At 48.2% G+C, this 17695-nt stretch overlaps 1 protein-coding gene across 1 annotated transcript in view; it reads right to left on the bottom strand.

Annotated features, from left to right (window-relative positions):
* The window catches only part of aig1 (androgen-induced 1 (H. sapiens)), a 239963-nt gene extending 222491 nt beyond the window's left edge, over positions 1–17472 (bottom strand). Inside the window, exon 1 of the mRNA XM_072513979.1 lies at positions 17310–17472. Coding sequence (XP_072370080.1) covers positions 17310–17450 — 141 coding nt within the window. The 5' untranslated portion in view covers positions 17451–17472. The remainder of the gene's footprint in view (positions 1–17309) is intronic.
* Positions 17473–17695: the final 223 nt, after the last annotated feature.

Genomic DNA, 17695 nt, shown 5'->3' with positions numbered 1-17695 from the left:
TATGTGGATGGATCTTCCACAGTCTTAGATGGGCAGCGCATAACAGGTTGCGGGATTTATGTTGAGGACGCGCAGGGACGTGCCCTCGAGGAAATAGCATTAAAACTCCCGGGACACTTAGGCGCGCAGGCAGCAGAGCTTGCGGCCATCGCGTACATAGTAGAGCACCCAGATTCCTTCCCCAGCCCAGCAGACATATATTGAGACAGCCTCTATGTCTGCAACAGCCTCACAGAACTTCTGCCCCTGTGGGAAACAAGAGGATTTGTTTCCGTGGACGGGAAACCACTCCCCTCAGCCCCATTACTCCGCCATATTCTAGAGAAAGCCCAGAACAGGACTTTTGGCATTATAAAAGTCCGAAGCCACCATCGTTCTTCCCCCCCTGGAAATGTGAAAGCTGACGCACTGGCTAAGGCAGGATCCAGCATGGGTACTTTTGTAAACACCCCGAAAGCGCGCCAGTGAGCGCGCCAGTGAGTGCGCCAGTGAGTGCCGTTCAGGTCACGCAGACTAGGATCGAGGATCTAGTAGAGGCCCAGAAGCAGGATAGCGCTCTCACTGAGATCGTGAAAGGAAAGTTTCCAGCCTCATACGAGAGGTACAGAAATACAATAGCCACACATGACGGTGTGGTGTTAAAGGACACCCTTTATGTAGTTCCTGAGCAGGATAGGAACCAAATGATTTGTTTATTCCATGATGGTCATGAACACCAGGGAATCGATCCCACTACAGCCCACCTCAAACAGCTTTGCTGGTGGCCAAATCTCAAGGAAGATGTATCCCATTACATTGAGATTTGCTTCATCTGCGCAAAGAACAACCCTGATAGATATGCCAAAAAGGCCCAACTCAGCCACACCCGACCCGTTAACAGCCCCTGGACTAACCTCCAGATCGATTTTATAGGTCCATTGCCCCCTTGCAGGAATGGCTATAAATATGCACTGGTGGTCAGAAACACCTTTACCAAGTGGGTGGAAGCATTTCCAGCCCGCACCAACACCGCGAAAACCACAGCCAAGATCCTAACACACCACATCTTTACAAGATGGGGACTCCCCAGCAGTATTGAATCGGACCAAGGTTCTCACTTCACGGGACGGGTCATGCAGAACGTCCTCACAATATTTAGAATCACCCAAAAATTCCACATAGCGTACCACCCACAGTCGAGTGGTATAGTGGAGCGCATGAATCGGACCCTAAAATCCACCCTCAGAAAAATGGTCCAGCAGAACAACACCACTTGGGATTCAGTCCTCCCCTTTGCGCTGATGTTCTTGCGTAACGCTGTTTCCACCTCTACAGGTTACACCCCACACACTCTCATGACCGGACGCCCCATGAAAGGGACGGAATTCATGTTAGGTTTAGACCTGACCAGCCCTGAAGTCACGGCCCGCACGCACGAGAAAGCCGTGGAACAATTAGTGGAATATGTAAAAATGGCTCAGTTAGCAGCCGCGGTAAAACTGGGCACCAAAAAGAAACAGAGCAAGGCTTGTTTCGATAAGGAGTACATGCAACGGAGTATGATATCGGACAGCAAGTGATGCTGTCTGTACACAACCCCAGCACATTTCTGTCTCCAAAATACTCGGGTCCGTACTCCATTGCGGATAAAGTAAGCCCATCAGTGTACAAGATAAAATACCCAAATGGTAAGACTGCGTGGTTTCATATAAACCAGTTAAAGGCTTATGGAACACAGTCATACCACACACACCACGTCATGCTTGACACAGCACACCACACCCCGCCCACAGCCAACGTAACCCTACCATTCCCCAACACGTCCAGCCCAGCCACGGACTCGACCTCGACTCCACCCCCAAAATATACACTCCGCCCTGGAACACCCACAGACTGCAGCAGCAGAGACAGCAACTGTGACTCAGACGATGGCCACAGCACGCCTCCCTACTATCCCCATTCAACCGGACCCACACCCAGCGACTCCGACTACGATCCCAGTGATCCCTTCCTGATCACTTTTCTAAACAAATCCCACCACCGACCACCGAACCACACGGACGACCCCGACTTTGTCCCCACCCAACTCGACCCAATCCATTGGCACCGCGACAACTCCTGCAGACTCGTCCGCAACGATGAGAGCAACCCCAACACACACCATGCAGCCCTTTCCGCCCTAATCCACTCCAGAGTTTGGCACCCGGGAGACGGTGACGACCTCGAGTCTTACTCCCAAACCACCAACCCCTTTGCCACCCTGTTCGCAACCGAGAACGGAGGTGTCCACATGATGATTTAAAGGAGACACTTGGGAAAAGTGTTGTCCTTCCTGATGGAACCTGCAGAATGTTTCATATTGTTCGTACGTTTGTTTCAGTGTTGTTCGTCCGACAGGAGACTCTTTTCCACCCGCTTGTTCCGCGGAACTAACTTATCAGCAGATACCTGGTTAACAGACCACACGCTTGTTCAGAGGAACTAGCTTTTCAGCTGATACCTGTTCAGGTTTCAGACGCCCGATCGTAACTGCTCTTCTGATTCAAGGATAGAATCACTGTAGCAGCCCCACCACGATGACTACATTTTTGCCCGTTCTTGTCGGTTGCTCAGGCAGTGGAGAAACGGCGTGAGACCCGCCCTGCCTGGGGACCCCCCCCCCCCCGTTGGTCAACACGCTCGGGTGGGGGAGATACGGCATTGGTAGCCGTCCTACCCGGGGACTCCATCCAAATCTTACCCGTCGCGGCCCGTACGCACCTCATTCGACCTTTTCCTTTCAAAACAGTTTTATTTATTTAGGCGACCTTTAGGTTGCTGCCATGTGCTATTTACATCCTAGAACATTTGGATGATAAATCAGCACTGGTCATGATTGGGAAGTGTGCCATGTCCTAAAATTTGTTTTGAAAACAAAAAGTGAGGGAGTCACACATAGTGACCAATTATAAGGGAATAATTGGCCCCAAAGGACAGACACACTAACATACCGGATATTAAACCAAGGTAGTTACAGATGCTATGCTTGTTTTACAGAACTCCAGAATCTCCAGGACTGGAGAAAACAAAGACCAAAAGAAAGAGGACAGCCATGAGGACTTCTTTCATCGTGCTCAACATATTTTTTATGGACACTTGGTTGCGCGGGAACGCGAACCCCATGACTTCAAACCCCCCAGCCGTTAATGTTTCACTGCCCCGCAGTACCGAGGGCCCAGTCACCAGCCACGCTGCATTACCCTGGTGTGCCAAGTTCATAACCTGGTACTCCCTGTCTTGCGTCATCGAAGCACTGTTAGCGTTGGCAATACTCTGCTGTGTAGTGCAGACTATGCGCCTCCGGAAATGGCGAAGGAGAGCCTACCGCGCTCGAACCCCGGTGTATAGGACCAGATCCCCTATGTTCGGTTACGACCAGACCCCCGACCCCCACGAATCAAATAATAGAGCATTTACTTGCGTTATGACTGTAAATAAAGGAATGTACAAAATGTTCATGAAAAAAAACATTGTATGATCCTGAGCTTGACTGCCAAGCCAGGGAAGATTATGGAATGATGTGATTTTGTTGTATATTTTAGGAAGATAGGATAATGCAATGTTTATGGAGTATAGTGTAATAAGGTAAAATTAGAGATCCCTCGGTTTTTATTTTGAATGCATGTCCCTGCCTGACATAGCGCCCTTAGAATTTTTAGGTAAAGTTTTTGTGCATAGCTAGGGTCAGAGCAATGGCCATGTCGGAGGTGTGTGTGTCCCCCCCCCCCCCCCCCCCCCGGTCAGGGAATGGAAGAAACAAATTTATGTGATCCTTCATGCTTCACGTTAGGATCACAAGGAGGGGCTGTAGCCACGTAAAATGGCTGCTTCACGATTAAATTGGTCAAACCCCGATCCAAAATGGCAAACGGCAGAGGCTGATGGGAAAATCAGCCAATAGGACTCAAACGGACGGCTGCAGGTAAAACAGTTTATTCGCCTCTGGGGGAATCCAGACAGATCGAAACCTGCAGCCATTAACATCACAACAACCCAGCCATCTGAATAGTAAGCAGCCATCCCCGGGAACAATTGCTACACATTAGCAACATAAAGCTACTCCAGACCTCTCGGCGCCAGGAAAGGCTAACACAAAGAAAGGTGGGCGACCACCCCCCGATCAAGGAATCACCCCATTATTGGAGCATATCGAACCAAGTGATTGGGACCAAGTCCAATCACTTGGAACCAGGGTCGAGGTCCGCCCTGAGAGGCGGGAAGCCCCTGGGAACTATAAGAATAGGGGCCAAGTTCAGCTCGACCCTTCTCTTCCTGCTCACAACCTTCTCAAGAACCTTCGATAAAGAAAATCGTAGGTTTGACTCCAGCGATCGCTACCCGATATACACTCCTAACCATCGACCTTTATCAGCCTTTGAATCCCGCAGGCTCAGGACCAATTCAAAAGACCAGTCATTTCCCTGACCTGGTGGGCCATTCCTAAAGTTAAGTATTGGCCTGTTAGTTGTAGGTATTAGTCTAGAAGTAGCATTATTGTATAAGTATTAATTGCTGTATATAATAAATGACCGTTGATTTAATTCTTACTAAGCGGTGTGTTGCATTATTAATCATTACTTGGACTTGAACCACGTGGCGGTATCAGAAAGATACCTGGCGACTCGTGAGCAAAGGTGACAGAATTAGAGGTAATAAACTAAGGCTAAAAAGAGCAACAGTAGAAGGCCTAAATAAGTGTAGGCAAAAGAAGACATAGCACCCCACAGCGTTTGCTGGATGCTTGTGGATTCACTTCATCGCAGTTTTTGGAGAGTTAGCCCGCGCCCATTTGTCCCCAGATAATATGGCCAAATGGACCCAAATTCTAGTCTCCCACGCCACAGAAGCAGGACGAAAAGCTTGCGCAAATTATGACCCCTCAGATGAGGCCCACAATGAAAAATGGGTTTTGAAGAGATTGTCCTGCACTTGGGAACAGTCAATTGCAGGCAAAACCGCATTTATAACACCCAATGAAGAGCAGGCAGAGATGAACCCAGTTAAAGCACACCAGAACCCCGCATGGGTAAATGAGGGCAGGAACTGCCCACCCCAGCCCAAAGCTCAGGAATGTTACAACTGTGGACAGCTAGGACACTTTGCACGAGAGTGCAACGCGCCCCAAAAGCAGCAGAAAAACCAACAGACAGGCACCCTAAACAGGAATAGGGCAAAACCGATCCATAGCGTTAGCGCCTGTTCAGAGAATGCAGACATGAACGGCACCGACTGACAGTGTTCGGGCTCCCCAACTTGGGTCTGCGACACCCTTTGGGACAAGTCCGGTAGACCGGTAGTAGCAGGCAAAGTCCGGGGACAACCCGTAGAATTTCTTTGGGACACAGGAGGGTCCCGCACCACACTCAATTCCTCCACGATGTTTCAGCGAGACAAGTGGCCCACAACAGACACCATCACACTCAGCGGTTTTACAGGCCATTTACAACAAGGACCCATCACAGCCCCTGTAGCAATACAAATAGGGAGCATCGCAACCAAGCACCCCGTAGTTTTAGTTGATCTGCCCCAGACAGCAGAACCTATCCTTGGGATTGATTTCATGAGCTCCCATAACCTTTCTTTTGACCCAGTTAACAAGTGTGTTTGGAAAATGGCAAAGGCAGCACGAGCCCCCATCACGCTCACTGTAGAAGAATATGTAAATAGGATTAGCTCAGTAGGAGACTTCTGGTTCGACCCTCGAGCCATTAGTGCAGACAAACAGGTTAGGGCAGTCCTGCAGGAACATAAAGCAGCATTTGCACAGCACAAGCACGACTGTGGCAATTTGGCTGGCTTTGTGAACATTCCAGGTCCCGACCCTAAACCCCAGAAGCAGCACGGATTTCCCCAGGAAGCAGAGGGAGAAATCTCCAAAGTAATAGAGTTTGTTGGATCAAGGCGTACTCAGATCAGTAGCCTCCACAAACAACGCACCAATTTGGCCCGTCAGGAAACCGGATGGATCATGGCGACTGACCATTGATTACCGGGAACTGAACAAAGTAACCCCAGTAGCAGCCCCCACCGCAGCCACGAGTCCCGAGACCATGCTCAAATAGGGACTCCAGTCAAAATTCTTTTCGGTTTTGGACATTAGTAATGGCTTTTGGTCCATTCCATTGGCTAAAGCGTGCCAGTACAAATTCACCTTTACATTCCAAGGGCAACAATACACGTGGACGTGCCTTCCACAAGGCTTCCATAACTCCCCCTCCATTTTCCACCGACAGCCGGCAAATGGTTTAGCAAAATTTTCCCGCCCCGATTGTCTGGTCCAGTATGTAGACGACTTGTTACTACAGACAGACACAAAGGGAGAGCACATTTCGCTTCTTGCCGAGCTCCGAGCACTCCTAAAAGAAATTGGTTGTAAAGTCAACCCCAAGAAGGCCCAGATTTTGAAAGAAAAAGTGATTTACTTGGGAACAGTGATGATTCATGGTAAACGTGAGATCGAGCACAAGAGAATTGACTCGATCGTCAAATTGCCCCTTCCCCACAATGTCTCAGCCCTCCGGTCATTTTTAGGACTGGTTGGTAACTGCCGAAACCATATTGACGGTTTCCCCACTAAAGCAGCGCCCCTATCCAACCTTCTCAAGAAGCAGGCACCTTGGGAATGGCTACACAGCATACAGATGCCGTGGACGCTTTAAAAAGAGCCCTCAGCACAGCCCCTGCACTACAGGTCCCAGATCCACATTCCCCATACACTATTGAAGTAGCAAGCACCGACCGAACTCTTTCGGCCGTGCTCCTCCAGGAACGCCATGACCAATTACCCCGCAGCATACGCCTCACACGTGTTAGACCCCGTAGAGCAAGGATTTTCTGCCTGTGAAAGGCACCTGCTCGCAGTTTTTTGGGCAGTGCAATACTTTGCATACATTACAGGACTCAACCCCATCACCATCCTCCCAGAACACACCCCGACACAGCTATTGTTAGACGGCCGACTTAAGGATGGCAGTCAGCCAAATCCGCACAGCCTGTTAGACCCTTCTTTTGCAGGGACGGGACATCACGGTAAAGAGAACCAAAACCCACACCTTCCTTACCGATAATTTGCAGTATGCAGGCACCCCTCATGAATGTGAGATCATCACCACGAAACAGAACTCAGGCCCATTCAATCCCAAAACACCCCCCAGGAAAACAGGTAGTGCACCCCAGAGACCCCAGCCCACAAACACGTGCGCATCCCTGACGATCAATGTGGATGGCTCCTCCACAGTGTTAAATGGAGAGAGAATTACCGGTTGCGGTATATATGTAGAGGACTTGCAGGGACGCGCCCTAGATGAAATTTCCTTAAAGCTGCCAGGACACTTAGGCTCGCAGGCGGCAGAGCTGGCAGCAATTGCTCACATTGTAGACCATCCAGACTCGTTCCCGACCCCAGCAGACATCTATTCAGACAGCTTGTATGTCTGCAATAGTTTGACAGAGTTCCTACCACTCTGGGAAACAAGAGGATTTGTTTCCGCAGACGTTGAACCCCTACCCTCAGCCCCATTACTCCGCCATATCTTAGAGACAGCGAAGGATAGGAAATACGGAATAATTAAGGTTCGCAGTCATCACCGTTCTTCCCCCCCCTGGTAACGTTAAAGCAGACGCCCTGGCGAAGGCAGACTCCAGGCATGGTTATTTTTGGAATCCCCTGGAAAGCACCCCAGTACATGCAGTTCAGGTCTCACAGACCAACATTCAGGATCTAGCGAAGGCCCAGAAAAAGGACGAGAAACTCAGGGAAGTTTTAAAGGGAACCTTCCCAGCCCCGTACGACAAGTTTAAAAACTCAATAACCACACAAGACGGTGTGATTTTAAAGGATGGCATTTATATAGTTCCCAGCCAGGACAGGAACCAGACCATTTGTCAGTTCCATGACAATCATGGAGACCAAGGTATTGAACCCACCCTAGCCCACCTCAGACCGCTTTGTTGGTGGCCTGATGTAAAAACCGCTGGAACGCACTACATTGAGAATTGCTTAATCTGTGCCCAGAACAATCCAGACAGATATGCGAAAAAGGCTCAACTTAGCCATACCCGCCCCGTTAATGGACCCTGGACAAATCTCCAGATCGATTATATAGGACCCCTACCCCCGTACAGAAATGGTTACAAGTATGTGTTTGTGGTCATAGACACCTTCACAAAATGGGTGGAAGCATTTCCTTCACGAACTAATGCGGCCAAGTCGATGGCTAAAATATTAACACACCCCATCTTTACAAGATGGGGCCTCCCACGCAGTATAGAGTCCGATCAAGGCTCCCATTTCACAGGACGTGTAATGAAAAACGTCCTCATGATTTTCGGCATTAGACAAAAGTTCCATATCGCATACCACCCCCAGTCAGGTGGTATTGCAGAACGAATGAATCGGACATTGAAAGCCACCCTCAGGAAAATGGTACAGCAAAATAACAGCACCTGGGATTCAGTTCTCCAGTTCTCCCATTTGCTTTCATGTTTTTAAGAAACGCGGTATCCACGTCCACAGGATGACACCCCCACACCCTCATGACCGGACGCCCCATGAAAGGCACTGAGTATTTATTAGGACTGGATTTGGCCAGCACCGCAATTACAGCCCTCACGCATGAAAATACAGTTACACAACTAGTACAGAACATAAAGGCAGCCCAACTCGCCGCAGCAGTGAGACTTGGAACCAGGAAGAAACAGAGCAAGGCCTGTTTCGACAAAACAGTACACGCCACTGAGTTTACAGTAGGGCAACAAATTATGCTTTTCCTTTACAACCCCAGTTCATTCCTTTCCCCCAGATTTTCCGGACCGTACTCCATTTCGGACAAAGTCAGCCCCTCAGTATACAAAATAACTTATCCCAATGGTAAGTCTGCGTGGTTTCATATAAACCAGCTCAAGGCTTACGGTTCACAGAATAACCACAGACACCACATCCTGCTCGCGCAGCAGACGATCACGCCCCACCCACAGATGACATATTCCTACCCCCCCCAATCACTCCAGCCCGCCCTCACACACGACTTCAACTCCGCCCCCAGAGGCACGACTCCGCCTCTCCCTTCCCTCAACCAGCAGCGACTGCGACACTCACGATGACGATAGCCACAGCACACCATGTTACGACTATACCAGGCCCCACTCCCAGCGAATCCGAGCATGATTCTACTAACCCATTGAGATCACCTATATCAAAGCCCCCGACCCAGACCCACCGCCTGACGATTACGGATTGAAGCATAGTAGCTCCAACCTCGACACACGATTCTGGCACCAAGACAATTTGTTCAGGCTCATCCGGAATGATGAGATGGACCCCAATCCGCCCCAAACAGCTTTAGCACGATTACTACAGACAAGGGTTTGGCAGCCGGGAGAAGATGATGACTTAGAGTCTGACTCCCACCAAGCAAATCCCTTTGCGACCCTGTTCGCTATTGAGCAGTGAGGTGTCCAGATGATGGAGAAAAAAGGAACCGATGGAAAGATACGGTGTCCTTTCTGACGGACCCTGCACCATGTTTGTTGAATGTTTGTTCGTTAGTGTTAACGTTGCGTGTTGTTTGTAAACCCAAAGGTTTTCACAGCCCCACGTCACCATTCCTTTAACGCCCCGTGGCTGTTAATGGAACAAGTTTGTCCCCAGACAATAGTTCAGAGGAACTAGTTTGTTGACAGAACACGACTCATAGTTGCTCTCCTAATTCGAGAGGCAGCCCCCCACGACGACCACATTCTTACCTGTTCTTGCTGGTTGCTCAGGCAGTGGAGAAACGGCACTGGTCCCCGCCCTGCCTGAGGGCCCCCCTCTGGTCAGCTACGCTCGGGTAGAGCACAAACAGCACTGATCACCGTCCTACCCGGGGATCCCACCCATTTCTTACCCGCCCATACGCACCCCATTTTGGCTCATTACGTTTGAAATTCTTTTGTTTGGTTTTAGCAATCCTTAGGTTGTTTCCCTATGCTATTTACATCCTCAAACAGTGGCATGGTAAATCACACAGGCTGCGAGACGGCTAGCAGTATGGCAGTATTTTCCTTAGATGTCTTGTCCCAATATTCGTTTTTTTTTAAAATGAGGGCGTCACAGATGGTGACCAATTATAAAGGGAAGTTGGCAATTAAGGACAAACAGACAGACATACGAGATCTTAAGCAAGATAATAACAGAAATTATGCTTGTGTTCACAGAACTCCAGAAACACAGGAACCCCAGAGGAAGACAAAGAAGATGACCGACAAAGGTGAAGACAGCCTTCGTGTTCACATGGATCTTAGCGGGATCCCTTCAGTTGCGCGCGAACGCTACCCCCCTGACCCCTACCACACAAACCGTAAATGATTCTCACCCCTGCAATACATGGAACCCCGAGATAACTAGCCCAGCGACAGCTAGCAATACCCCGACCTGGTGTGATAAGTTTATCACCTGGTACTCACTGTCATATGTAGTCGTAGCACTCTTCGTGCTGGCGATACTTTGCAGTGTCGTGCAAACGTTTAGAGTCAGGAAATGGCGAAAGAGAGCATACCGCTCTCGCACCCCGGTATACAGGTTTAGATCCCCATTTTTGGATTTCACCAGACCCCGAACCCATTGGGACGGATTAAAGAGCATCCATTTTGTTTAATGTATTCTGTGGAATAAAGAGATGTAAACCTCTGTGTCTGACTGCCAGGCCAGAGACATTTGTGTGCAGTTTAAGATGTATAGATTATTTTTGGATTATTTGTATTTTTGGATTGTTTGAATGAGGATAGCTTATTGAGAATAGTTAGAGGTTCCAGTTTTTTATTTTTCTGTAATGCATGTATTAATGTCATAACGCCCCGTAGAGTTTTATGATAATGAATGTATGTAAAATGGTTGAGGTAAAATTGTGTTGCATAGGACAGGACAGTGTAGAGCCTAAGTATGGGTGCCCCGGTTGGTCAGAGGATGAATACGACATAGTAGTGTGATCCTTCACGCTTCGCGTTGAGGATCACAAGGAGAGCAGTGTAGCCATCTGGGCTGGCCACGTCCCGATTACAAAATGGACACTTGCAAAGAATGCAGGGAAAATTGGGCAATGCTAAGAAACAAGCAGGTGCAAGCTCTGTCTGTTGATTAGAACCTTAAACCCTCAGACAGGACAGAAACTACCAAGCAATCTACATACTAATGAGCCATCTCCAGGGACAAAAGGGAAATATTTAGATACACAATGTTAAGGCAGACTCCCCGGCGCCAGAAGAAGCTAAGACAAAGCAGACTGACAGTCACCAGGACACGCCCAGCGATCAGGGAACCACCCCTCTATTGGAGGAAGATCGATACGACTGATTGGGAAAGACCCAATTAGTTGAGGCCAAATTCAAGGCCCGTCCAAAAGTGGGCGAAGCCCTTTTTAGTACAAAAGATATTCCCCAAGGGAGAATCTTTCTTCTTTGGCTTTGGCTCTCATCAAAGAGAGAGACCAGCCTCGCAGCTGCAGCAGACCAAGTAAGTTCCAAGTCAACGCACGCTACGAGATAGATGCTCCTAGTTGCTATCCTGTAAACAGCTCACCCCAGCAGCCTCAGAACCGAGCAACGGCCATTGTTCCTCTGACTGAGTGGGCACCCGAAGCTAAGTATAACAGTGGTAGTTTCGTTTGTAGAGTTTATGCATGAGTAGATTTGACTGTGTGTACATAAATGAGCATTGCTTTTGAACTTACTAACTGGTGCATCGAGTCATTGATCAGTATTCGGTTCTGAATCTTGTGGCGGTGTCGAAAGATAACTGGCGACTCTTGAGCAAACGGAATTAAACAGAGCCAAATTAAGAGCCAACCAAAGAGAGCAACAGTAGGGAGTGTAATATAATAGATATAATAAATTGGAGTTTTCTGACTGTCATCGTTTCCAAGTGGTCGCTTGCCTGGGTCTTTACACTGGCGACGAGGGTAAAGTGGAGCTACAGGAGGATGCCATTTCCTCCAGGCCAGGCCCTCCTTGACTCGGCCTCAGGAGGCCTCCATCCAGGCTGCGGTTATGCCACTAATCAGAACGTTAGAGGCGTTTGTCGCTGCGATGGTGACTGGGCCCAATATATTGAGCGAGTGCACTATTTTTTCAGGCTCAGCAACATTGAGAGTCAAACGGTGACCCTCCTTGTCTGCGGGGCAGACACCTACAGCATTATCAAGAGTTTAACTTTTCCAGATTTGCCCGACACCTGCCGGTTTGCTGAATTAGTGGTAAGCAACCATTTTGATCCAAAACCGCCACTGATTGGCCGCCGTTATAATTTTCACACAGCCACCAAAACCAGGGAGCGTATGTGAATGAATTCCTGGCCCGATTATGGAAACTCGGCGGGTTCTGCATGTTCTGCCAACATTAACCGAGGTGCTCAGAGACCGGCTGGTCTGTGTCATCCACGATGCGGCGACCCAAGCATGCTTATGGGTTGAAACACATCTCGATTTGAAGAAAGCCACCAATGTAGCCTTGTCCCGGGATGGCGCAGAACTCAGAGTCCAGGAAATCCGAGAAATGGCTGTCCTCAACCTAGGGCGCCCAGCTGGACACGGAACGCATCCATTCCATGCTGTAGTTCAGGTCTCCCGCCATCGGGGGTGCACCCCTCGAGACCAGGACTGGAGTCAGCATTTACCCAGAGAGAGATGCCATCTCTCCCCCACACTGCAGACTTACGTTGCTTTTATTTCTTTCTGCCCTATCTGGGAAACCACACATGAAGAATTAGTTCTTAACATCAATTCCAAACTTGCCTTTTACCAGTTTGTATCAATTTCCCTTCAGCATTGTGCTTTAACATTGAATCGTTTTTAGGGATTTGGCAGTGTCAGGTTCTGACTGAAAGCCGGGGAGATTTCTCCCAGAAACACAGCCAGAGTGCTAAAAGAGATGGCTAGGGAAATCGCAAATGCACTAGTGATAATTTACCAAAATTCACTAGACTCTGGGGTGGTCCCGGCGGATTGGAAATTAGCAAACTGGACACCACTGTTTAAAAAGGGAGGTAGGCAGAAAGCGGGTAATTATAGGTCAGTGAGCTTAACTTCAGTAGTAGGGAAGATGCTGGAATCTATCATCAAGGAAGAAATAGCGAGGCATCTGGATGGAAATTTTCCCATTGGGCAGATGCAGCATAGGTTCATAAAGGGCAGGTCGTGCCTAACTAATTTAGTGGAATTTTTTGAGGACATTACCAGTGCGGTAGATAACGGGGAGCCAATGGATGTGGTATATCTGGATTTCCAGAAAGCCTTTGACAAGGTGCCACACAAAAGGTTGCTGCATAAGATAAAGATGAATGGCATTAAAGGGAAAGTAGTAGCATGGATAGAGGATTGGTTAATTAATAGAAAGCAAAGAGTGGGGATTAATGGGTGTTTCTCTGGTTGGCAATCAGTAGCTAGTGGTGTCCCTCAGGGGTCAGTGTTGGGCCCACAATTGTTCACAATTTACATAGATGATTTGGAGTTGGGGACCAAGGGCAATGTGTCCAAGTTTGCAGACGACACTAAGATGAGTGGTAAAGCAAAAAGTGCAGAGGATACTGGAAATCTGCAGAGGGATTTGGATAAGCTAAGTGAATGGGCTAGGGTCTGGCAGATGGAATACAATGTTGACAAATGTGAGGTTATCCATTTTGGTAGGAATAACAGCAAAAGGGATTATTATTTAAATGATAAAATATTAAAACATGCTGCTGCGCAGAGACACCTGGGTGTGCTAGTGCATGAGTCACAAAAAGTTGGTTTACAGGTGCAACAGGTGATTAAGAAGGCGAATGGAATTTTGTCCTTCATTGTTAGAGGGATGGAGTTTAAGACGAGGGAGGTTATGCTGCAATTGTATAAGGTGTTAGTGAGGCCACACCTGGAGTATTGTGTTCAGTTTTGGTCTCCTTACCTGAGAAAGGACGTACTGGCGCTGGAGGGTGTGCAGAGGAGATTCACTAGGTTAATCCCAGAGCTGAAGGGGTTGGATTACGAGGGGAGATTGTGTAGATTGGAACTGTACTCGTTGGAATTTAGAAGGATGAGGGGGGATCTTATAGAAACATATAGAATTATGAAGGGAATAGATAGGATAGATGCAGGCAGGTTGTTTCCACTGGCGGGTGAAAGCAGAACTAGGGGGCATAGCCTCAAAATAAGGGGAAGTAGATTTAGGACTGAGTTTAGGAGCAACCTAAAGGGCAGCACGGTAGCATTGTGGATAGCACAATTGCTTCACAGCTCCAGGGTCCCAGGTTTGATTCTGGCTTGGGTCACTGTCTGTGCGGAGTCTGCACATCCTCCCCGTGTGTGCGTGGGTTTCCTCCGGGTGCTCCGGTTTCCTCCCACAGTCCAAAGATGTGCAGGTTAGGTGGATTGGCCATGATAAATTGCCCTTAGTGTCCAAAATTGCCCTTAGTGTTGGGTGAGGTTACTGGGTTATGGGGATAGGGTGGAGGTGTTGACCTTGGGTAGGGTGCTCTTTCCAAGAGCCGGTGCAGACTCGATGGGCCAAATGGCCTCCTTCAGCACTGTAAATTCTATGATCTATGAACCTCTTCACCCAAAGGGTTGTGAATCTATGGAATTCCTTGCCCAGTGAAGCAGTAGAGACTCCTTCATTAAATGTTTTTAAGATAAAGATAGATAGTTTTTTGAAGAATAAAGGGATTAAGGGTTATGGTGTTCGGGCCGGAAAGTGGAGCTGAGTCCATAAAAGATCAGCCATGATCTCATTAAATGGCGGAGCAGGCTCGAGGGGCCAGATGGCCGACTCCTGCTCCTAGTTCTTATGTTCTTATGTTTTCACTCCAGATCTTCTGACACCTTGTCAAAAAAAAGCAGGGGCCCTGCCGAAAAAAAGCACACGCCCACCTGTTTCTCACTGTCAGTCTGCCAGTAGGGCAGTACAGGCAGAAGCTCTGCAGTTATTCCTGGGCCAGCTAAGTGCTAGGATGAAGGGCCTTCAGAACCCTTTTCGACATTAGAACTGGAGCAGGCTTATGTCTTCGAGAATCATCGTTGTGAAGGTGTGAAATAAATAGAGTTAGGCCTTTGAACTGACCAAAAGTAAAGTTATGCTTGCAGAAAGAAATAAAAGCAACGTAAAAATGCATCATTTGCACCGTAAACATGCAAACACGGATTGACTCAATGCCAGAATGCTTTCACTGATGCCTATCGACATAACCTGCAGCTATTGGGGATGATTATGAGGTGTCTCAGATCTCTGAAGGGGCTGTCAGGTACAGGGGGTAATGGCATTGCAATGGTGTTATCACTGGATTAATGACCCATACTAAAGTCCTGGGGTCAGAGGTTTAAATCCCACAATGGCAACTGCTGGTAAATCTAGAATGTAAAGCTCGTCACCATGATGGTGGCCATAACAACTATTTATTTGTTGCACACGCCCACCTGATCCATTAATGCCCTCTTTGGGAAGGAAATCTGCCGCCATTATCCGGCCTGGCCTATATGTGGCTCCAGATCCACAGTGATGTGGTTGATTCTTAAGCCCTCCCGGAATGGCCTCGCAAGCCGAGGGCAATTAAGGGTGGGCAACACAGAACAAAGGGAACAAAGAACAAAGAGCAGTACAGCACAGGAACAGGACCTTCAGCCCTCCGAGCCTGTACCGGTCATGATACCAACCTTGGCCAAAGCCCTCAGCATTCCCGAGTGCCGTATCCCTCCAAACCCATCCTATCCGTGTATTTGTGGAGATATGCCAGCCTTGCCGGTGACATCCGCGACCCGCAAAATAATGTTGAAAGAGCCTTTTTTAAACTCAGGATTGACACTGGATTGGAGCCATACTCTTTGTGGTGACCTCCAGGGGGCTCTATACCGCTTCATTCCAGAGTTAGAACAGGCCTCGTTCCGTATTTCGAATGCAACTTTAACGTCACTGAAAAGCACACTCCTGCAAATCTTTCCGATATGAATGGCATGACTGTCCCAGTGCCTTGCTAAATGCATCAGTTTGAGCCCAGTATCCCCCGTGAAACCGAGCCATTGTTATTAGTGCATGGCAATCTTTTAACGGCAATCTTAATTAACAATTCAGTATCATTGAGATGCAGTGGACTGTCCTTGTCATGTTAATGGCCTCCTTCAAGGGTGCCCTCTTCCCACTTATCATTTATATATTCCACTGTCCTGATGTTTGCACAGAGAATGTATGTTTCTCCTGTATTGCAGGTGTTGTCTGTCACTGAGGCCAGTATGATTGGTCAGCACAGCATTTACCTTGTCAATCACCTCCTGCCGCGGAGTACAGGCAGAAGAAAAAGATCACGCCTCCTTCCTCAGTGTGTATAACATAAGGTTGCTCCAGGGGCTGTTTAGCACAGGGCTAAATCGCTGGCTTTGAAAGCAAACCAAGGCAGGCCAGCAGCATGGTTCAATTCCTGTAACAGCCTCCCCGAACAGGCGCCGGAATGTGGCGACTAGGGGCTTTTCACAGTAACTTCATTGAAGCCTACTTGTGACAATAAGCGATTTTCATTTCCTTTTTTCATTTCCTCATCATAAATAGCAGAACACTTTACAATATATGACGGCTGACACTAGAGGGAACAACAGGAGCTGCCACGTGCACTCACCCCCAGGTACAAGAATCTCCTTCTGACCCTGTGACATCGGTGTAAGGGCCGCCCAGACACTCAGTCCCCAGCTGCCAACAAGACACCTTGTCTAACTGTACCTTTCATGTTCCACGATGTCAACATTTATATTGATAAATGCTCTCGCAAACTTCACGGAAGCAAACCACCTAGCTGGAACCTGATGAAAAATAAATGAAAGTAACTGAAAATATAAACCATAAGATTGCAGGATTTTCTTTCTAAATCAAACTCCCCTCACCTTTCCTTTTGCAAACTAATGGGCATTTTCTTCCCCCAAATGCAGAGCAATGATTTTCTATCCATAGAATGAGGTTTGAGGGGAAAGGAATAGAAAGTGGTCAGACCTCAAAATGCAAAGGTTACAAATTCACAAAATTAGACTCACAATGCCAACAAAATAAAAGAAAGGAATGCTTTCAGCATTTTGTGAATGATGATGGTCTTGAAGATGCTGTTTTGTTTCAAGAAAGATAGTGGGGAGGAGGAACACCTCCATTAAGTACGGAATAATATTCATTGAGCAGGCATTTTCTGTGTCTGCATGTGTGTGTGTGTGTAAGAGGGAGGGGGCGGGAGGGTGCATTTAGGAAGAAGAAAGGAATAGCAGCAGCGACGCCATAAGAATAATAATCAGGACTTTACTCTCTTCACCACTTACCAGGTCTATGAATGTTAGGAACTTCCAGCTGCCGCCGTATGTTTGGTGAGCTGGGATGTCGAGGGCTTTGAAATTGCAGAGGATGGAGAGGTAGGAGAGCAGGATGGCGACCCGCAGGACCTGGGAGGGGATGAGAGCCATGTTGCCGCGGCTGATGCTGCTCCTCTCCTCTGCTGCCTAGTAACTGCCCAGACCCAGAGGGAGCCTGTTACCATGGAAACCTGGGCTGGCAGGCTGCTGCTAGGCACAGGATCACATAGGCCTCCAAGACATAAACCGCAGAAATGCACACCAATGCACCTATTATTCTTCAGGTGTATAAAATCTAACTCAAATTAGAAATGGGGGAAAAGGATGCTTGAATTAATATGCTGCGATATAGCTGT

Source organism: Scyliorhinus torazame, chromosome 1, assembly GCF_047496885.1.
Source record: "Scyliorhinus torazame isolate Kashiwa2021f chromosome 1, sScyTor2.1, whole genome shotgun sequence".
NCBI lineage: Eukaryota > Metazoa > Chordata > Chondrichthyes > Carcharhiniformes > Scyliorhinidae > Scyliorhinus > Scyliorhinus torazame.
Note: the sequence above shows the minus strand (reverse complement) of the source record. Positions and strands in the feature narration are given on the sequence as shown.